General features: G+C 42.4%; 1 protein-coding gene across 1 annotated transcript in view; it reads left to right on the forward strand.

Annotated features, from left to right (window-relative positions):
- znf292b (zinc finger protein 292b) overlaps positions 1–22,874 on the forward strand; it is a 33,159-nt gene continuing 10,285 nt past the window's right edge. The window contains exons 1-5 of the mRNA XM_084376997.1: positions 1–217; positions 20,912–21,066; positions 21,237–21,312; positions 21,656–21,791; positions 22,555–22,757. Of these exons, the coding sequence (XP_084233123.1) occupies positions 53–217; positions 20,912–21,066; positions 21,237–21,312; positions 21,656–21,791; positions 22,555–22,757 (735 nt within the window). The 5' untranslated portion in view covers positions 1–52. The remainder of the gene's footprint in view (positions 218–20,911; positions 21,067–21,236; positions 21,313–21,655; positions 21,792–22,554; positions 22,758–22,874) is intronic.

A 22,874-nucleotide genomic window follows, 5' to 3' on the forward strand; every position in this document is an offset into this window, starting at 1 on the left:
GCACAAGCAGAAGAAGAAGATACGTAGCTACGCGCAGGAGCTGGGTGTGAAGATGGCGGACGAGGAGGCCGAGCAGGACCGTAGTCCTGAGAACGGTAACACTGAAACCATTGAGGAGCTCAAACAACGGTTGCAACAACTGCAAGAGGTCGTGGGGGGAGAAAGCGGTGACTCTCCAACCCAGTCCTCCTCCGAGTACTGCCAGGAGTTTTGTAGGGTGAGTTATTTTCCACAACGTATTTAGCCAATAAGCTAGCCAGCTAGCATTAATAATAACGGTCTGTCCTGGCTCCTGGCTAACCCAGGGAAATGTTAGATTTCAGAGCCGAGCTGTGGTTGAATGGGCAGGTTAGTTGTAATGTGTGCTTCGTCCAGTTGCAGAATAAGAACATGTGCTGTGGTCAAACTTCAGCCAATCGGTGAAGTAGAGCGTACAAATACTACTCAGTGTGACCGGAGACAGGGCTAGTCGATCTAGCTACTAGCACACGCTAGCTGATAGTTGTTTCTGCAGGAGGTAACGTCAGCTAAGCGTTAGGTTGTGTCGTTCAAATCCTTTACATGGATATCTGGTAGACATACCAGACATATTAATAGCAGTGTTTGTGTGTTTGGTTCAAGGTGGTAACAATTCCCATTTACTCGGTACCAGAGCCACCAAAACAGCTGTACCTGCAGTTAGCCAAAATGTTAGCTTTTATCCTTGTGTGTTTGGCTACATGCGCGTGCACGTGAGAATAATTTGGCTGATCGTCTATGGGGGTTACGTCGCCTCAGGCTAGCTAAATGAATCTCCTGTTTCGTTGTTGGAGCCATTACCACAGAGTCTGCTTTCAACACTACCGCAGCCCGTAGATATGTAGGATGGCACGGCACAGTTTGTTAGCTGTTCCCGCAATGAGTTTCGTGTGTGTACGTGCCGAATCGAGCACATGCTTTTGCAGAAGAGGCACGTAGAGCTGCATGCTAAACCCGATACTACACAAACTACAGCCAGCCTTCTCCAGTCCAGAGCGATGCCCATCAGGAAGCCATCAGCACAGTTCAGTGGTGATAGAGATGTGTGAGCATATGGGCGGATCGGGACACCACTGAACAGCTCTTCTTGGTTGACGGATTTGATGAAATAAAATATATCCGTCGTGCCCACGTACAGTGAGACGCAGTGTTGTGGCAGTTCAATGAAAATGTTTAGGTTAGTCTGAAAAATACAGATGTGTAAATTATTAGCCGGGTCATGTAGAGGGCTTAAGATACTTTATTGATATACTTATTTATATATCAGGCTCTGAGTCAGCATGTGCATGCCAGACATGGGGTAGCAGATCAGAGTGTATAACCTTAATGGGATAAAAGAAAACTGTTTGCATCACAATACATTTCGATTGCAGAAATCAGTCACAAGGTGACATCGATGTCAGTTATCACTCATCCTGTAAAACCTCCAGATGTCATGTTGAGATGTTAGATATTCTGTCTGTGTGCTCACAGTACGATAATATCTCCATAAAAAGTCAACAATCCTTTATTTATGGTGATATTAAAAAAGAAGAAAAAAATTACCTTTTTTTTGTCATGCAATGTGTATTTGCTTGAGGTTTTTATTACTTAATAAAAGTAACCGGCGATGACCTAAGCATGTGTAAAAGTAGCCATGAATTGGCTTTGCCAATTGGACAGTGTGCAACTGCAAAAGAATCCAGAGCAGCCAGTAGCAACCCATCCTTCCTTCTGATTGTACAGCAGGGCTACCAGGGCACCCAGGGGGGTATGACTCTAGAGGACAGCTGAGTCCCACCAATCTCCCTCTCTTGTCGTTCAGCAAATGACCAGGGCCATGAAAATCTTTTTCAGTGCCACTGACACATGATTTCCCAACAGTACGTTCAGTGGTTGTCTTTAGTTAATGGGTTGACGTTATATTTCTCGTGGTTGGTTTGCAATAATAAACAGCCAGCGGCGGAGCTGATGCAGCAGATTGTGAGCTGTATTTTACCTGCCAGTAAACACACCGAAAAACTGGCTGATGCAGCTGCAGTGTCTCCAGGCTCGTAAGGTGAAGCAGACAGGCTGGTACAGCGGCAGGGCTCTGCAGATGGCTCGCCTGTTTGTCAGCCATTAATCGTAACTATAGTAACAGTGTTTCCTACAGGCCCACGCCCACCAGGTATATCAGAGGCGAAAGCTTTTGATAACTTTTCATCTTCAAGGTCTGAGGATGATACTTAGTGAATGTGAAGTCTCTGGCGTTAAAAATGTAGGAGGAGTTGGGTAAAGTACGAGGCATAGAAATGGGTGAAAATCGCAGCAAAATTTCTACTTTGAACCAAAAACACCAAATTCATGTTGGACTGAGGGTATGGGTCCAAGAGGGTTTTTTGTGTGTCTGGTCATGATATATGCGTACCAACTTTCGTTAATGTATGTGCATGTAGGAGGCGGGGCTTCCTCCATCTTTTCAGTTAACACAGTATTGATGCATAGATGTATTCAGGCCCTACCCCTCTACATATGTGACCAATTTGGTGTAGATGGGAAATTGTATGTTGAAGTCATAAGGACTTCCTGCTTTATGGCGAAGGAAAATTGACCGCAGTACCACGCCCACCAGGTATAACGGAGGCGAAAGCTTTTGATAACTTGTCATCCCCAAGGTATGAGGATGATACTTAGTGAATGTGAAGTCTGTGCTGTTAAATATGTAGGAGGAGTTAGTTAAAGTACGAGGCATAGAAATGGGCGGTCGTGCCGCACCGTGTAACTCCGTACAGGGTTTCCTCCAGGATTTTTTTAAACCGTGGGGGAGGTCTGCCCGGGTGGAAGAGGGGGGGTGAAGACGACAACATGAATTTTGAAATGTGAAATTATGACTATTTCAAACTGAATGTTTTTCTAAATACATTATTTACTATAGGGTTTCCGGTACATGAATTAAAAATAATAATTGAAAATAGGATCTTGCAGAAAATTACCTGGGCATTATCTAAGCTAACGTTATGTCGTGCTGTTCAAAACGTGTATCTGAAACGTAACAGGTTTCCTCTATCTATAGAAAATTAAGTTTTACAGTTCTCAACATGCTTTATTAGGCCACTCTTTAACAAGTGTCAATGGTACAAAACTAAAATAAAAATTAAAGCTGCAAGCAGCGATGAACGGGCCCTCGCAGTCCACGCGCGTCGGGGCTTGCTGCTGTCGCGACGTGCTGCTGTCGCTACATGCTGCTGTCGGGGTTTGTACATGCAACAACTTCCATTGAGGAATCAAAAGTCAAGGCAGTCAAGCTGTTGTTTCATCATTTAGCAATAAAAGTGCCCCCTATTGGCCGATTTGCACCAAATTTTTCACAAAACGTCACAGGCCATGGAACACAATTAAAAAACTTAAGTGTTAATGGGACTGTATTTCATCAAGATATGGAAGATTGTCTGTCTGACCACAATGTGCAGGAAATTGTTGTTTCATATTTTGGCCGTTCTTTGGACTATCACAATTCCTTTAATAACTTTTTGTCAGGAGGGTCCACAGATGCTGTGTGCAAAGTTTGGTGCAAATTGGAGAAATTGCTTGGGAGGAGTTAGAAAAAGTAGGTTTGCGACATTTAGTGAATTTGCGAATGGAATTGTGGCGCGAAAGTGGGGATGGCCTACATCACACAATTCCGCTGAATGCAGGGACAGGGGTGATAGTGCTCCGGCGTCACGCCGGATTTCCGGCGTACCGAGGTGTTTGCGAAAAAAAAAAAAAAATCAGGTTCACGTTCGTGGAGATCCAAGAGGCGCTTTCACTCAGACAAGCGAACAGCCTGGTGTCTATTTACTCCGAATTTCGTCTGCTTTCGGGTTCCCGACTGTAGCGGAGACCGAAATCACCAAAATAAAAGTGTTCACCAACATAAAACTTATAAAATAGACATTAACTTGTAATACAATAAAAGCAAAATGTTAACTTAATGGCTCGGGGACTTTCTTGTAAATTATATTCCTTAAATTAAAGAGTTTCACCGCATTTTATTAGCTTGGTGCTTTTATTTTGACGGAAAGGCCTGTCTCTCTCGCCCCACTTCCTACCAAAACAGCGAGTCAGTCAACGGCCCCAGACTACCAGTAGGCATTGGCCATTGATTCAGCAGTCACTCCACTACGAATGTGTTTGGCAGCGTGCAGAGCAATAGCGTGGAGTCATGGAGTGCAATTTTATGAAGCCAGGGGAAGACACCAAAATTGTCGACAGAGGTATAAAAAATAAATGGCGTTGGTCTTGGATTGAGGAGGTAGGCAGAGACGGAAAGCCCTTTGGGAGCTGGTGCCAGAAACTCCGGCAACCACGAGCATGTTTCTGCACTTTGTGCGCAAGGAAAATATTATATGGAACTAGCGGGAAAAAAAGTGCTGCCACGGCACGAGTTAGACGCTAGTCACCAAGCAGCTTCACGAGCAATTCAACACACCTCACGGTTGCCAGGGGCAACAGCCACAGCAGATACCCGACCCTCAATGACAGATCGCGTGGCTCAGGGTTTCCCCCAGTGTATTATAAGCCTGGCAGGCTGCCAGGTCTTACTTGCCCCCCCCCCCCGCCAGGCTAAGCATCGTTTATTTATTTATTTTAAATCAGTTTTTGCGCTCCATCAACACGTGATCAGGTGTCTTTTTCATCACCTGACAACGTCACAACTTCGTCGCGCATAACGGGACATGTCACGGACATCATGCTCATCAGACCACTGCTTCACCAGCTGACCGACCTCGTAGCGCTTAACGTGAGCCAAGCCTCGGCTCTAGAGGCCCAGCCAGCTGCTGCAGCGGCTAGTAGCTGTTAGCTGTTAGCACGTTGTCCCCTGCAGCGGCAGAGCTCCGGACTTCTGTGAGCCGAGGTGCTTTCACCAGATGTGAAAATGACCCAGCGCTGCACTTTTCAGCTCGTACAGTTCGCGTTTACACACGTTTGTTTCCTCTGGTCCAAACAGTAATTACAGAGTATCTTTGGTAGATCCGTGATCGTCACGTTTCCATGACGACTGACCGGAAACAGACGCGTGGTCATGTTTACGTGACTCCAGATTGTAAAAAATAAAGGGAAAAAAAGGAAAAAAATAAAAATCTCTGGAGACACCAGGCAGTTGTTTTCTAGTTTTTAGTGCAGTTGATATTATTTATCTAAATTAGGGATGGGCATTTCGAGTAATTTTCTAACCGAGTACCCAAACCTGGTCCTAATCGAGTAACCGAATAATAAAATATATGACTCATAAATGCGCTCTGTCCATCAGACAGCGCATTGCTGACACACAGCGTCGTCAGACAAAATATCTGGTGGTTAATAAGAGTAGATTGGAGTTTAAGATGCACATATGAGTTTATGACTGGGAAAAAAAAAGTTTCCCCTCTGGACGGAGCGCATTTATACCCCGGGATTTTTTAAAAAATTTTCAGTAATTAGCGGTGCTTATGCTTTCGTGTTTCTTGAACTTTAAGTTGTTTCGCATCGAACTCATTGAGTGGTTGTAAGCCAGTTTAAGGTTACAAATGCGACATACAACCTTGTTTGTATCATCTTTGTCCAGATCACAGTGGTCCCACACAGCACTTTTACTCGCCATCTTCTTTTAACACAAAACTGTAACTTAGCTAGCTGTCAATCATGTCAGACTCCTGTCTGTTCATCAATTCCACTTGACGACCACAAGGCGGCACTGTTGTAAAGCATGGACAACCCTGACATTTACATGAGTTTCACAGACAATTGTGTGTGTTTTAGTTTGTTTTCTGCAGTAAACACAGGTTCTCATTAATCTCAGGCACATTTAGTTGTCTCAACTTGCATGAAATGGATGGTTACCTGCTGCTATTTAGACAGTGACCTGTAATTGTCGGAATAGCGGCATTAAAGTTATTTTTCAAGCGTCCCACTATTTCGACATTGTTTTTTGCCATTGTCAGAGACTTGTCGGAATAGCGGCATGTCGGAATAGCAGGCAGACCCCGAAAAAAGGGTAAGGTATTGCATACATGTTAATTTACGCATTATTTATTAGGATTTACAGGAGATTTCCTGATAGTAGTGATCACACACGGCAACAGAGCAACCATCTTGATGTAAATAAACGATCTTTGGCAGATCATGTTTTCCCATTGGATTTTAGCCCGTCATGTGACGGCACACGGGTCCCTATTGGACAGGCTTGACTGCTCGGCTTCTGGGTAAGCTAGCGTTACAAACACACCGGTGGGGTCGGTGTAAAGGCTGAAATAGACGAGAAACAGAGCGACTATACACCCGGCATCGCCGGCAATGAAATAATCAGAGGGTTAACCGGTTAATAATTCGTAACCGATTAGCAGATTGTCTACTCGGGTACCTGAGTATCCGAGTAACTGTGCACATCCCTAATCTAAATAGTGTTTTTATTATTTATTTACTTTTGTGGTTGGTTGAACAGCATTTCAAGAGTGCAATCTGTAAGACCTGGTGTTACATAAATGTCTTATAATAACACATGATAATGATAATATTTTTAAATTTCCAGTCAACTTTTAACATTGATCTTAAAGCCTTATGGAATCACTCCTTCTAAGTTCTACTACTCCATTAATGAATATGTTATCTATAGGGCCCTGCCATCAGTCAGTGGTCAGGGTCAGGCCCCTGACACAAAAAAACACGCTTGGGCACCAGTGGGCCGCTGGTGGGCCACCCTACCACCGGGCTTAACAAGTTTTCTGATTTAAAAATTCGGTTGTGCTCCTTTATTGCCGAGAATGATCTATCATTTACAATTGCTCATCCACTTGTCCCATTGTGTCAGAAATTAGCGGAGGATAAACTCACCCTTACACATCTGTCTGTCTCAAGGCAGCATGCAAGCTATCTCATTACACATGGCATCTCACCAGAATTTAAAAGAAATCTGTCTGACAAGCTTAAGAATAACATGTTTTCACTCAACATTGATGAGGAACGGACAAAAATTCTAAATGTACTTGTCCGATTTGATGACGAGGATGCAGGCAGTGTGAAAACACAGCACCTTGCCAGCAAAAAAAGTTCAGGCTCAGGATTTTTTTTTTACTATCACCCCTTACAGGGAACACATAGATATAAGGTTTAACAATGTGCACCATGTTATGTGGAAGTTACTAGGCAAAAACGGTTTTATGTTGATAATAGCTCCATCTGCTGGTCATTTTTGGTGTGTGAGTTACAGGGGCCAGTCTATACCACCCCAATAAGTTTCATATCCATAAGTGTTATGGTGTGGGCACAGTGCCAAATATAAAATGAAACTGCCACCAGAGCGCCACCTAGTGTCGGATCTGTAAGACCATTGTCAGCTATCCTCAGGAGGGCATTGGCAATGAGTGTAGCAAGTTTCATATTAATCCGACAAACCGATGTGGAGATATAAATTGTTTCAATTTAAAGAGGGCCACCTAGTGGTCATCGGGCAAAATTTTGCACAGAGCCTTAGGGGCTCATGGGGAAGTAGTATCCTGAGTTTCATGTCATTGGGACGAACAAATGTGGAGATATGCAACACTTCCTGTTTGGAGCGGAATCTGCAGGAAGTTGTTATTTAATAACTTGAGTATTCTTTGGAATATCAAAATTATTTTAATAACTTTTTGTCAGGAGGGTCCAGCAGGTTCCCTGCTTGGGCCCTAATAAGAATCTCTCTGAAATAATGATAGAAATAATGCGTATCCTGTATTAACCAATCAATAACACATTTATCCCGACTCAGGATTTTTTCTGTAGCCTAATCCATCTATAACATTAGGGTCGTTTTCACGGGTTTGAACAAAACTGTATCAAATATAACCTGGCTTAGGTACAGGGCCATAGCCAGGATTTTTGAAATACCGAGGTCAACATTCGGCAGACTCCACATGCATCTCACTGGTTCCTTCTCTTGCTCTTTCTCTCTCCTCTCCTCCTGTCTCTGTCCCTTCAACCTCTTCATCTCTCTCCACTGTCTCATCCTCTGTTGAATTTTTAAAATGAAAAGTCTGAGTATACTACTGAGTCATGATTACTATAATTTGACCTAATATTTTAAGGCCATGTTTAGTCACATTATTACTTATCCATCCAAACATCCAAATAATATTATTGATGGATAATTCATACTGTGACTGAACATGGCCTTAAAATATTCTGATTCATTGCATGTCCTTTAATTTTTCAGCCTAGGCTACATTTACAGTAGGTTACAGATTAGCATCTCTATTGGCTATCTGTTGCATCTGTAGGCTCGTTCACTATTTTTCTCATCCTCTTAGCTTATTACAATTCTCACCTTTCCTCCTCTTTGCCTGATCATCCTCTGCCTTTCTTGCTGCAACAAATGATAACTTGGATTGATGCAGCCTCTTACCACTACGTTGCATCTTTGCTCCGATTCATTTAATTGCCATTCTAAAAATAGACCTGCAGTCACGTCGCGACCGTGTTTTCTTTCGGTTTTAATGAAACGAAACTTAAGGAAAACTAGAAAAATTGCATTTCCTGCGAAAATACAGTGTGAATGCTGACGGCTGAAGTGATTTCGGAAATCTACTGAATGTGCTGGAAAACACTTGCCTAATGCATAAAAGTATGAGAATGAATGGTCAAGAATTTGCAAGCTGAAAAGGCAGAAAGGCTGAAAAGCAATAGGTTGGAAGAGCTTTTTGATAGTTTAACGGTTTCTATAGCTGAATATTTGAAAAGGCAGAAAAGCTGAAAAATAATAGGTTGAAAGAACTTAAAAAGCTGAACAGTTTGATAGTTGAATGGTTTCTATAGCTGAACATGAAGCTGAATATTTGAAAAGGGTGAAAAGCTGAAAGTAATAGCCTGAAAGAGCTTAAAAAGCTGAACAGTTTGACAGCCAAACAGTTTCTGTAGCTGCACATATGCTGGAGCAGTAGCAGAACCAAAGTTGAAAATGTCCCCATAAGAACGAATGGGAAAACACCTCCCAAACACCTGGAGGTTTAGAAAAAAGTGTAATGGTTATGGCCAAAATATGTATACAGTGAGTAACAGGAGACATTGCTGAACCCTGTCATGTCTTTTTTATTTCTGTAGAGTGAAAAATGAGGGCACAAGAGCGAGAGACAAAACTGGTACCGTCTGCTCCGCTCCAGAAATTTAGGCTCAAAGTTAACACTGCGGCCTATGTGGGAGTTGCTGGAGTGCTTGTCGCTCTAGGGCTTCTACAGCCAAAAGTATAAGTCGCACATCTGAAATAAGACCATCATCTGAAAGCCAACAAGATTTCCCACATTTCTATGTATATATTGTCTATGTGAAGTAAAAGATGTGGGACCCAAATCAAGCTGAAGAGTTTTTTCTAAAGTTTTTGCAGCTGCTCTCCACTCTGGCGATGATGTCACCCACTCTAGCTCACGCAACACACACCCATTATAAACCCAGAAGACGAGCTAAAAATCCTTCAAACTAAAGCTGTGATAATTTCAAAACCATAAAAGATTTTAAAAAACTGAAAAACAAGTTCAATAGATCAAGGTCTTGTGAATAGTTTAAAGTTGGAATGGTGTCTCTAGCTCAAAGTATGAGGGAGCAGAAGAGGTTGAAATTGGATGAGTTTTGAGGAGGATTTGGATATTTTCCCATTTGCTTCCATAATATTTTTTTTTCTGAAAAAGCTGAATATTTGAAAAAGTTGAAAAGCTAAAAAGCTGAAAAGTACAAGGCTGAAAGAGCTTAAAAAGCTGAACATTTTGATAGTTGAATGGTTTCTATAGCTGAAAGTATGCTGAAGTAGTAGCAGAGCAAAATTTGAGAAAATCCCCATAAGGATGAATGGGAAAAATTTTGCAGAAAAGGCTGAATATATCCAAAAGTATAATAGATAGAAACGCCAAATTGACACGCCATCATGTCCTTAATGAGCTGAACATTTTGATAGTTGAATGGTTTCTGTAGCACAAAATTTGTAGGAGTAGTAGCGAGCCAAAAAACGTACGGAAGAATAATAATAAAAAGTTTAATAAATTCCAGAAGAACAATAGTGTGAATGCCGTGTCAGCATTCACACTAATTAAAACTGCAAGCAGTGATGAACGGGCCCTCGCCCCCCGACATACGTTGGGCTGTGGCGCCGTCGGAGGCCTGTGCGCCCAGATGTGTGCTTGCCCGTTGCCTGTGGAAATGTCCTACCTAAATGGGATTCGTGTCACACAAAACACAACAGTGACATCTTCAGTGACTTCCAGTGGATGGTGCTATAGATATGACATAGTATTGATACAGAGACGTATTCAGGGTGAGCCCCTCTACTTGATGCAGATGGGAAATTGTATGTTGAAGATATCAGGACTTCCTGCTTGATGGCGAAGGATTGAATTTGAAGGAAAATGGTGGACTTCCTGTTGGACTGAGGGCATGTGTCCAAAAGGGATTTTTGTGCGTCTGGTCATGATACATATGCGTACTGACTTTCGTTGATATGTGTGCATGTAGGAGGCGGGGCTTCAAGTTTGAAATATTCCAGGGGGGCACTATGGAGCCATTTGTTCACTTATCACAGTATTGATGCAAAGACCTATTCAGGGACAACCTCTCTACAATTGTGACCAATTTGGTGTAGATGGGAAATTGTATGTTGAAGTTATAAGGACTTCCTGCGCGATGGCGAAGGATTGAATTGACCGCACCCCCACGCCCACCAAACGCAACACAGGCTGTTGAAGGTCTAAGGATGCTACTGAGTGAATGTGAAGTCTGTGGTGTTAAATCTGTAGGATGAGTTGGTTAAAGTACAAGGCATAGACATATTGGGTCAGTACAGAATGGGAAAAGCCGTAAGGGGGTCATCGAAATTAATCACACTGCCACGCCCACCAGAAATAATGTAGACGAAAGCTTTTCACAACTTTTCATCATCAAGGTTTGAGGATGCTTCTGAGTGAATGTGAAGTCTGAGGTGTTAAATCTGTAGGACGAGTTAGTTAATGTACGACCCCTGGAAATGGGTTTCCTACAGAATGGGAAAAGCCATAAGGGGGTCATTGAAATAAACCGTATCACCACGCCCACCAGAAATGACGTAGGCAAAAGCTGAGCACAACTTTTCATCATCAATGTTAATGTTAAGTCTGTGGTGTAAAATCTGTAGGAGGAGTTAGTTAATGTACGAGGCTTAGAAGAGATTCCTACAGAATGGGAACAGCCATAAGGGGTCATCGCACTGCCACGCCCACCAGGTATATCGAAGGCGAAAGCTTTTCACAAGGTGTCATCATCAAGGTCTGAAGATGATATGTAGTGAGTGTGAAGTCTGTGGCGTTAAATCTGTAGGACAAGTTACATAAAGTATGAGGTGAAAACATGACAAAAAATTAATGGGAAAAGCCATAAGGGGGGCGTTAGGGGGCGCTGCTGAGCTGTCGTGCCACGCATGGTGGCAGATGTGGTATCAAATTAATGTACTCATGTGTTAGAAGCTACGGGCCAAATTTGGCGAGTCTGCAAACATCCTAAAGTGCCGAAAAATGCGTCGGAAAAAACGAAATTTGCCGCACGCCATTCAAGATGGCCGACTTCCTGTTGCAGCTAAAATTCTGAAAAAAATAATTCCAGCCTAAATGAGAGACCCATGACCTCTGTAAATTTCAAGACGATCTGAGAATGTTTTTAGCACCCTGATCCGACGTTAGGTGGTGCCATGGAGCCTCCTGGCCACACCCACCGCCAATCATGTTGAATTCAGATGTGGGCGCGCACATGTGACATATGTTCCGAGTTTGGTGAGTTTTGGGGTATGTTCAGGCCGCCAAATATGCAGTCGACTGGGAAGATAAAAAAGAATAATAAATAATCCTTACAGATACAATAGGTCCTCGCATGAGATTCGTGCTCGGGCCCTAATTAAAGCTGCAAGCAGCGATGAACGGGCCCTCGCAGTCCACGCGTGTCGGGGTGTGCTGCTTACCCCGCGCCATTGCCTAATTATTGTGTACACATGTCTTAACTGTCCGTGTTTGGGTTGGCTGCTCCTGCCTGTAGTAAATAATGTATGTTGAAGTTCGAACAATGTACATGAAGAACAAATAATGAGACAACTACATTGTGTGACCCTAGAGACTCTTAAACAGAGGTTTGTATCCATTAGCAAGGCAGCACTGCCGTCTGTAGGAGAAAGCCTGAATTTACAATCAAAAGTGGAGGCAGTCAAGCTGTTGTTTCATCATTTAGCAATGAAAGCGCCCTCTATTGGCCGATGTGCACCAAATTTTTCACAAACTGTCACCGGGCCATGAAACACAATTAGCCAAAATTTTGTGGTAATGGGACTGTATTTTGTCAAGATATGCAAGACTGAGTGTTTGACCACAATGTGCGGGAAATTGTTGTTTTATATTTTTGGCATTCTTTAGACTATCACAATTCTTTTAATAGCTTTTTGTCAGGAGGGTGCACAGATGCTGTATGCAGGGAACATGTAGATATGAGGTTTAAAGGATAAGTACCGTTTTTTACAACCTGGACCTTATTTCTGGCAAAACATATGGTCATTTACTCACCCAGATAACTTTGGTGTCATTCGGCGTCGTTCGGACGAAATTAGATCCAGTGTAGCGGCGATATATCCATATAATGGGAGAGACGGGGCAGCGACACACAGCCTCTATATAACGCATTATCTGCCACGAAACTAGTTAATTTCATCAATATTTTGTTATGAAATGCTAGCGCTATTCCCCTCTGAGTCCGGGCTCGTCCGTTATCAACATCCGGGGTCAAACTAGCAGTAGCAGCTACAGGTAAACAAGCCGCGCTGTCGCGGGTGCGCGCGCAGCTCAGAGACGACATCTTCCAGGTCAGAGGTAGTAGATCAGCCTACAGACCCCGGATGTTGACAATAGACGAGCCCGGACTCAGAGGCTAATAGCGCTAGCATATCATAACAAAATATTGGTGAAATGAACTAGTTTCGTGGCAGATAATGCGTTATATAGAGGCTGTGTGTCGCTGCCCCGTCTCTCCCATTATATGGATATATCGCCGCTACACTGGATCTAATTTTGTCCAAACGACGCCGAATGACACCAAAGTTATCTGGGTGAGTAAATGACCATATGTTTTGCCAGAAATAAGGTCCAGGTTGTAAAAAACGGTACTTATCCTTTAAGAATGTGCGCCATATTATGTGGGAGTTATTAGCCAAAAACGCTTTTGTGTTGATAATAGCGCCACCTGCTGGTCATTTTTGGTGTGTGAGTTACAGGGGCCAGTCTATACCACACCTATGAATTTCATATCCATAAGCATTATGGTGTTGGCACAGTGCCAAATATAAAGTAAGACTGCCACCAGAGCGCCACCTAGTGGCGGATCGGTAAAACCTTCAACAGATATCCTCAGGAGTGCATTGACAATAATTCTACCAAGTTTCGTGTTAATCTGAGCAACCGATGTGGAGATATAAAATACTTCAATTTAAAGAGCGGCACCAAGTGGTCATCCGGAAAGATTTTGCACAGGGCCTTAGGGGCTCATGGGGAAGTAGTAAGCTGAGTTTGATGTCATTCGGACACACCAATGTGGAGATATGCAACACTTCCCGTTTTGAACAAAATCTGCAGGAAGTTGTTCTTAAAATTCTTTTAATAACCATTTGTCAGGAGGGTCCACAGATGCAGTGTGCAAAGTTTCGCTCAAATCGGTGAAATTGCCTGGGAGGAGTTCGAAAAAGAATGTTTGCGACATTTCGCGAGCTAGCGGAAAAAAAACGGTAGGCAAAAATGGGCGTGGCCTTTATCAGGAGATTCAGCACAATTCACTGAACGCGTGGATATAAGGTTTGTGCATGTGCGACAAAGTATATGGGAGTTTTAAGGAAAAACGCACTTTTCTTGATTATAGCGCCACCTATTCCAAGTTTGATGAGTTTTGGGGTATGTTCAGGCAGTGAAAAATGCGATCATTTTGGCTTAATAATAATAATCATTCGAAAAACAATAGGGTCCTTGCAGGTTCCCTGCTCGGGCCCTAATAAAAAAAACAAATAATAGTCATTCGAAAAACAATAGGGTCCTTGCAGGTTCCCTGCTCAGGCCCTAATAATCACTACAAAAACAATAGGGTCCTTGCAGGTTCCCTGCTCGGGCCCTAATGAAATAATAACTGCTGAGCGTTGGCCCTGCTTGCCTGGTAATCAGTCCAGTCGAGCATGACTTTGGTTACTCACAACGCTGTTATCTATTCTGAACTGCATTTTATAAACACCATTACCTGTTGGTGGATATCCAACATAATGAATGCAAACTAGGGTTGTCACGATACTAAAATTTTCAACTCGATACCGATACTCAGGAAAATATTCGATACTCGATACCATTTTCGATACCACAAGGATAAAAAAAAGACCACAAAATTTAAAAGAAATATTATATAATATTAATATTTTAATATTATATTAACAAGAAAAATGCAAAAATAACCTCTGTTACAACATGTAACAATTAACAGAACCACACGTTAAATATTCGGGGGACTTGGCATCATATTTTCGTTGTTGGTCAAACAGATGGTAGAGTCGGCTGTGTGTGTTGCTGTTTGGTTGCAGGTCGACTTTTCTCTGCTTCATTCTGGGACTTTAACAGAGAAAATAACACTTTTCAGTCACCAACATCTATGTAAACGTAGTATACTGGCACTGTGTCTATTAACGTAATATGGGCATGCCTGATTTATTTATTTATTTATTTCGTTGTTTCTAATCATTAACGTGACGTCAGCCTTTAATATCTAGCTGCGGCTAATGGCTAATAATAACACGGCCAACATTAATGCGGGCCACCGGCCACGATAACATCAGTAATAAGTTTGAAACGAAAGACACTAACTTGTCGAAATTCACTGTAAAGGGCAGGGTGTCGGTCCTTAAGATGTTTCGCGAAGTTGGAAGTGTTACTTGACTTGGTCGCCACCGCCTTGTAGCAGTGTTTGCACACAGGCTTATCCACGTCCTTCGGCTTTCCGTGTTCGTTAGACTCGAAGGCAAAATACCTCCAAACACTTTTCCCTCTTTCATTTTCAACCAAAACTGGTTGATTTGGCCCTCCTGCAGCAGCACTGGCCATGCTCTGTTGTTATTGTGCACGTCACGGTGAGGGGGAGGGTGCCGCTGCTGTGTGTGTGTGAAGGCAGAGAGGGCGAAGGATGCAGCGTCGGCGGCTCGGCGTCCGGGAGGGGAGAGGTGCCGGGGGGGGGGGGGTAAAAGTATCGATACTTTTGAAAATGAGTATCGTATCCGGATACAACATTTTAGTATCGATACTTTTTTGAATTTCGATACTTTTGACAACCCTAATGCAAACACTGGCAGAAACCCTGAGATATGCACCTCAAGCTACAACATTAACTTAACTGTAATTTGAGACCAAAAGTTTAACTGATAGCTGTTCCTGCAAGTCAAGTATACATTCACACTGGCCTTTCAAGGCAGGAATCATGCGTTGATATTCTGCTGCGCAGTCTGTGTGAAAGTAAAGGGGGGGGGGGGTTTTGTTCCACCTCTGATCCTCCTGTGGAGGTAACATCAGAGTTGACACGGCATCTGTGTGAATGGAAAAGCCAGCAGCGTGGGACAGGAGTGTGTCGGTCTGATGGTGTTCACAGTCTGACAGCTAAACAGATCCTTCACTCATCCAATTAAAGAGAATGTCCCACACTTCAACCCACAAAGCAACGTTACAGGACAAACAACAGTAATGTGGTAACATGCCGTGTCTTCAGCAACTTATATGAGGAAGAAAATGCAGAATTTATATGTGGATAAAGTGTCGGTCATCCTGTCTGTCCAACCAACTCTTTGTCACATTTATGCCCGAAAAACAGCGTCTGTCCCCGGCAGAGAAAGCCGGGCAGCTCCTGCTGTTGGTAGAAACCAGAGGGAAACGCGTAACAAAAAAAACACACACACACAGATCTCAGTATTATGATGTGTATCGCCAGCATGCTGTATGAAATAACATACTGGAGTGGCTTTATGGTGGCGCTGCTGGTTCAATGTGAAAGAACAAAGGCAACGTAAAGGCTTCGTTGTGGCGATAATGCAGAACCTCTGTGTGTAAAGGACTATTGACACCTGCTTTGATATGAGTGGGAGGTGACGTGATTCGCATGGCCTGCGACCAAAGCGAGGGAGAGGCAGGCGAGGGGCTTGACTGACTTGGAGGGACATATGATGGATCAGCAGCGCAAAACGGCTTAAGACGTATTAAAGTTATTATAAGAAGTGTAAAAAAAATATTTTCATCATGAAACTGTGGCAGGACAAATTAGTCTGGTAGGTTTGAGAAACACAATAAAGAGCTCATGGCATCCGTCTGGCCTCCAAATTCCCCTCATCCCAATCTGATTGAGTAGGGTTGGGTACCATTCACATTTGAACCAATTCTGATACCCAGAATTCAAAATCAGTACCCAACAGAACCTTTTCTCTGTACTTTACTCTCTCTTTAACAACAAAAAAAAGTCATTTCACTTTTAACCAGTTAAATCATTAACTTCTACAGACAATACATCATGAGTCATCTTCCCAGTAACATTGCACATCAAATGAATCAGTCTTTCTAAATTTTATCTGTTGCATCTTGCTATACGTCATAAAAATACTTTTTGAAGTAAACTGCTACATTCAGCTGCTCCTGCTACATTAATAAAATACTGAATTAAATAATAAATAAGATGTTAGGCCTAAATTAATGGAAAACTGCACACAGCACAAATGTGAGCCTTTAGATTAACATTATTCACTTAAAATTAAACTTGAAAGTTGTCTCTTTAAATCCCTGACCTGTCCTCATAAAAGTGTAAAATAAAATGTACAATAGAATGAATAAAATGAATACTTTATGAAGTAAACTGCTACATTTAGCTGTTCCTGCTCATCAACCCAGTGCTGTAAGATATGCTTTAATAGAAAATATCAGGAAGTAAAAACGTTGCTCGCTCCTGGCAGGCAACTAGAGGTGGCTGTATTTTAAACTGATTGGGAATACTGACTTTGTGCTTTGACTCCTTGAGCTTGCTGTAGTGGCTCAGTGTCACAGTGCTACAGCAGCAGATTGAGTTCATTGTGTGAAGTCAGCAGTTACAAATTTGTTTCCAAAGCATATTAAATACTAGGGGTGTCATGATTCTCCAAATCCTTGATTCTATTCAATTTTCGATTCTAAGGTCGCGGTTCGATTCGATTTTTACATTTATTTTTTTTAAAGCACAGGTTGCTATGCCATTTTTAGACTAGACTTTTATGCAATAGCTATAATATCTGACCTTTGTAAACAATGTACCACGCTACATTGTCAAATTTAAAACATTTATTAACAACATAATGTAACAATAACTTATATCTTCAGTCAATTGGAAACTTAAACAAAATAACCTACCATCGGGTTCACCCCGAAGGTAAACAGAAACTTCGGCCCTGGAGGAAATCATCTCCCCTGTGCTTCCCAACCACGGTCCGGGAGCAGAACAGGAATGGTGTAACACCATGCTATCATTTGACTGGCTGTAGCTAATAGCTACTGGCTCAGCTAGTAGCTAAGTTAGAGGAGGTTGACTCACAGCACTTAAACACGTGTGTGTTTTTTCCCCTTGGCAAGCCGACTGGATGTGACATGGGGGCGTGGCAGCATCGACGATTCTATTTTTTAATTCAAAGTTCAAGATTGTGAATTAATTTCAATCAATTTCGATTTAAAATCGAAATCGTGACACCCTTACTGTATATACATGTGAATATGTGCACACATATAGTTTTATATTAAATATGTGAATTAAAACGTATCATTTGTAAATAAACTTAACATGGTCATGATGTTACCATCTGTTAGCACATTAATAGGATTTCCCATTATGTGTTAGCATCGAGCTAGTGAGCTATGCTTGTCATATAAAATCGGTAAAATTCAGTAATCAAGTATGAAGTCACATACCAGGGTTTCCCCCAGAAAACTTGTTAAGCCCGGTGGTAGGGTGGCCCACCAGCAGCCCCACGGTTCCCAAGCGTGTTCTTTTGTGCCAGGGGCCTGACCCTGACCATTGACTGATGGCAGGGCCCTATAGGTAACAGATTCATTAATGGAGTAGTAGAATTTAGAAGGAGTGATTCCATAAGGCTTTAAGATCAATGTTAAAAGTTGACTGGAAATTTGAAAATATTATCATGTGTTATTATAAGACATTTATGTAACACCAGGTCTTACAGATTGCACTCTTGAAATGTTGTTCAACCAACCACAAAAATAAATAATAAAAATACTATTTAGATAAATGACATCAACTGTCTACACTAAAAACTAAAAAACAACTGCCTGGTATCTCCAGAGACTTTAATTTTTTTCCTCCGATTTTTACAATCTGGAGTCACGTAAACATGACCACACGTCTTTCTCGGTCAGTCGTCATGGAAACGTGACAGTCACGGATCTACCAAAGACGCTCTGTAATCTACTGTTTGGACCAGAGAAAACAAACGTGTGTAAACGCGAACCGTATGAGCTGAAAAATGAAACACTGGGTCATTTTCACATCTGGTAAAAGCACCTCGGCTCACAGAAGTCCGGAGCTCTGACGCTGCAGGGGACGGCGTGCTAACAGCTAACAGCTACTAGCCGCTGCAGCAGCTGGCTGAGCTTCTAGAGCCATGGCTCGGCTCACGTTAACGGCTACGAGGTCGACGTTGACTTGGTGTGTTCCTCTTGGTCAGCTGGTGAAGCAGCGGTCTGATGAGCACGATGTCCGTGACATGTCCCGTTATGCGCGACGAAGTTGTGACGTTGTCAGGTGATGAAAAAGACACTCTGATCACGTGTTGATGGAGCGCAAAAACTGATTTTTTTTTAAAAAAAATAAACGATGCTTAGCCTGGCAGGGGGGGGGACAAGTAAGATTTATTTTTTTAAAATGGGCATTTAATTGCACATTTGAAATAATTTTTACTTAATTAATTGTTTGTGGATGCACAAACAGTCTCGCGGGCCGTATACAGGCCGGAGGTTCCCCATCCCTGCTTTAGAACACTCTTTGACAATATTTTTCTCTTTTCTCTCCAACAATTACAACTACTTTTGCAATATCTTTCTTTTTTGTACAAATTACAGATACAATTACTTACAACTATTTACAACTATTAACAACTATTTGCAATGGTTTTATCTATATCTATCTGTCTGTCTATCTATCTATCTATTTATTTACTTTTGTTTATTTATTTATCTATCTTTATCCATCTCTTTATCATTATCCATCTATCTATCTACTTTTGTTTATCTATCTATCTATCTACTTTTGTTTATTTATCCAGCTATCTGTGTTTTGTTTCTCTTTTTTTGCGTACTTACCAATATCAGTTTTGTACAGCCAGGAGGAATACTTCCTCTCTGACAGCCAAGTTGGGTCGAACCCTGTCAACCTATGGTGACTGGACTTGTGCTGCTTGTCGGGGGGAGGGAGTGAAGCAGGTGGGCTACTGCTCTGCTCCATGGATGTACTCTGCTCTGTGCTTGAACCAGCAGTGGCAGAGAAACTCTCGCTACTACTAGCAGCAGAGCTAACGTTTGCTTTGCCAGAATCACTTTGAGTGCGCTTAAAAAACATGGACATTTTCGCCTGTTTTTCAGGCAGTGGGGGTCGACCTGACATGTTGTCCTCCTTCTCTCCGTGTCTGTCTGTAGGTGTGTGTTCACGCGTTTATTTGTGTGTACGCTGGTGCGAAGCTCCGCCCATCGTAAAACAGAGAGCAGAGGAGAAGCGTAGATGCACAACGATGAATGAAATGAAATATCCTTGCTTAGATCAACAAGATCAGAATTATTTATTAAAAGAACACGGTCCAGACCTGTTCTATAGGAAAAGTGACCTGAAATGACTTCTGTTGTGATTTGGTGATATAAATGAAATTAACTTGACTTTCAGGGGGGGCGCGGGGTCCCATTTGGGGGGCGGGGCGCCCCCCCTATACAACGGTAGGGGAAACACTGCTAAAAACAAACCATTTAATAAACTAAACAGCATGTTTTTAAGGAGCTTCAGGCACAACCAGGTTTGGGGTTATGTCTCTGTACATCTTTCACTCTCTATAGTTACTGTAATGCGCAATCAGATACCAAAATTTGGCACCGACTGATTTAATGTGAATTAGTACTATGTAAGTCCGACATTGTTTAGTTGGTACCCTTACACGTACAGAGTTCAGTACCAAACCCTATGATGAGCGTTCATGGGGAACTCCCAGAACAAGTCCAATCCTTGGAGGCCCCAACATTGATCAAATTTGGCTCTGAACTGTCGAGGCATGGCAACTGAAACTCTTAGGGTGTCCTGCGGTGTCTGGCACCAGGGTGTTTGCGGCAGATTGTTGAGTCCTGTAGGTTGCGAGGTAGGGCTTCACAGTGGATCGGACTTGGCCTGGTACCTCTCAAAGGTGATCGTATTAGGATCTAGGGATTTTTGAGACCAGGTTGATGCCTTGAGCTCTTTGTGACATTCTTTGGGTCATTCCTGAGCAGTTTTTGCGGTGTGTCAGGGTGCATTGTCCTGTTGGGGTGGGCCACTGCCATCGGGGAGTGCAGGTGCCAGGTGGTGATGAGGTGATTGGTGTCAAGTGGCATCCTCATGAATGCCAGGACTCTCTATGCCCCACAAGGCAATGGTAAGGAAAAGCTGTCCTTGGTCAGTCGAACAGTGTCAAACAGGTCTTCTGATGCTTTTCTTCAGTTTCCTGTTGAATGAAACTCGTGAAATGGCTTTCCTGCCCCCATGGGCATTACTGCTTGTGCTCGATAACCACTGTCACTTTGACACTGTTTGTAAAAGCTATCAGTACAAACAGGGTCTCTAACTTTGTTTGTTCAATAGGTGAATGACTGTGGTTCCCTCTCTGCAGACACTTCTGGAGTATGCAGGCCGTTGGAGGATAGAGGAAGAGCCGCTGCCGCTGGTGGAAGTGTACATAGTCGCCCTGCTGAGTTATGCCCAGGCCTCTCAATACCTCTCCCTGCAGTGTGAAAATGTTCCTCTTGTGGTTGAGAGGCTCTCAATGTAAGTACCATTAAAATGGGATTAACTGCAGATAAAATATAGAGCTCACACCCATAATGGATCATTAGAATGCCAAATGCAACCCTGTCACAAATGCTAAAGCTGTCTTATTAATTAACAAATACAAAGATGAATATCATGTTTTTGCTGATTGCTTTTTTATCCTGCAGGAGTTTTGTGGAGCTTTTGCTCTCACTGAAGGAAATTCCAGATGGCTTATGGAAGGAATTCAAGTCATCTGTGCAGGTAATGCTGAGAATTCACACTTTATGGAGTAATATGTTTAATTTAAAAAAATAACACTTGTTTTGCACCACATGACAAAGCATTGTCACCCTACATCTCCCTGTGATTATAGTATGACCACCCCGTTCTTAACACTCTTGTCAGATCTTCAGATTCGAGTGAGGAAAAGGGACTTGAAACTTATTTTACTCCAGCATATGCTGGGTTCTTAAGTGTGATTAAATTAGTGAACTTGCTTTGTCATTTGCATTTCAAACCCTACCAACACCTTGACTCAAACCTCAGATAGTGACATACCTTCTGTGTTGTGTCTGAAGTCCTGAAGTTCTTCTGTTGTGTACAGTTTTCTTACAGTAAGCTGCAGGAGAATGGAATCACTCAGCTGTCTCTGCTGTATGCTTTGGGCCAATACGATGGTGTTTGGACCAACAGGGTCCTGCAAGGCCTTCTGTCCAATGAAAACCTACAGACTGAACATGGTGAGTTCCTGCCCTGGCTACAGTAACAGTAATGTCAGTATTCTATATTAGGTAGAGCAGACAGCTCTCTGCCAGCAGTTGAAGATTAATGGAAGGGTGGATGACATGAAGTTTTCAATAGATATTGGTTGGTTCAAGCATAAAGCATTGTGTTTTACAGGAAGAAAACATGACTGTATTTTAGTATAAAAAGACAAAGAAATATATTTGAGTCACACATTACAAGAAGCACACGGTGAAGCATCATAGCCTCGCAGGGCCTGCTGCAGAGAAGACTCCCTGCAGCAGGCCCTGCAGGACTTGTGAGGATATATAATGTATGCCACAAAATACAGAGGAATGCTGAGATAGGGCCTGCATTGATTTTACTCCAGGCACTGTACATCACAGACTGAGGTTTGGAAAACAGCAGAAAAGTACAAACTCTCAGCCAAAAAGTTGATTTTATTCTATTTATTCATTCATTTATAGCAGGAAAGGCTATAGCTGAGGAATGTATCCAAGTAGGATTTTAACATATTGGAGTCTGGTGGTTCCACTCTCTTCCTAAGTAGCTTATCATATTTGTAGATATCTGTAGTTATGATTAATAATCTAATGGAGAGCAAACTATCTATATTATGTGTGATGTGATTTGATAACACATTATACAGTGCAGTTCCAGCATTTCTTATAAGTGATGTGTACTCTTGTCCCACAAACATTAAATCACCATTTATACAATCAGAACAAAGTGTCATTGTTAATATTCCCTGGTTTTCAGTGGAGGAGTTCCTGGTGCAGGAGGGGCTGGTCCTGTTGGAGATGAGAGTGAAGCAGCTGATGAAGGAGAATGAGATGGGGAAGGCTCTCCTGCTGGCAAAGACGTGCTGTCGGAGTCCCACCTTCCAAGGGAAAGGATCTTTCAAGCAGATGTACCTCGTCTGCCTGTGTGCTACCTCAGAACAGGATCAGCTGATGGACGAGGTAAGTGCAGCTACTTAGTTGAGATTGCCAACTTGCACTTGTATGAGATTTTTTTTTTTTAAAGGCTCAAGAAAAAGCTTTGCCAATTGTGACTTGTGCATAAAGGATCTGATCACA

This window comes from Pagrus pagrus (genome assembly GCF_965226575.1).
Source record: "Pagrus pagrus genome assembly, chromosome: 16".
In the NCBI taxonomy this organism is placed as follows: domain Eukaryota; kingdom Metazoa; phylum Chordata; class Actinopteri; order Spariformes; family Sparidae; genus Pagrus; species Pagrus pagrus.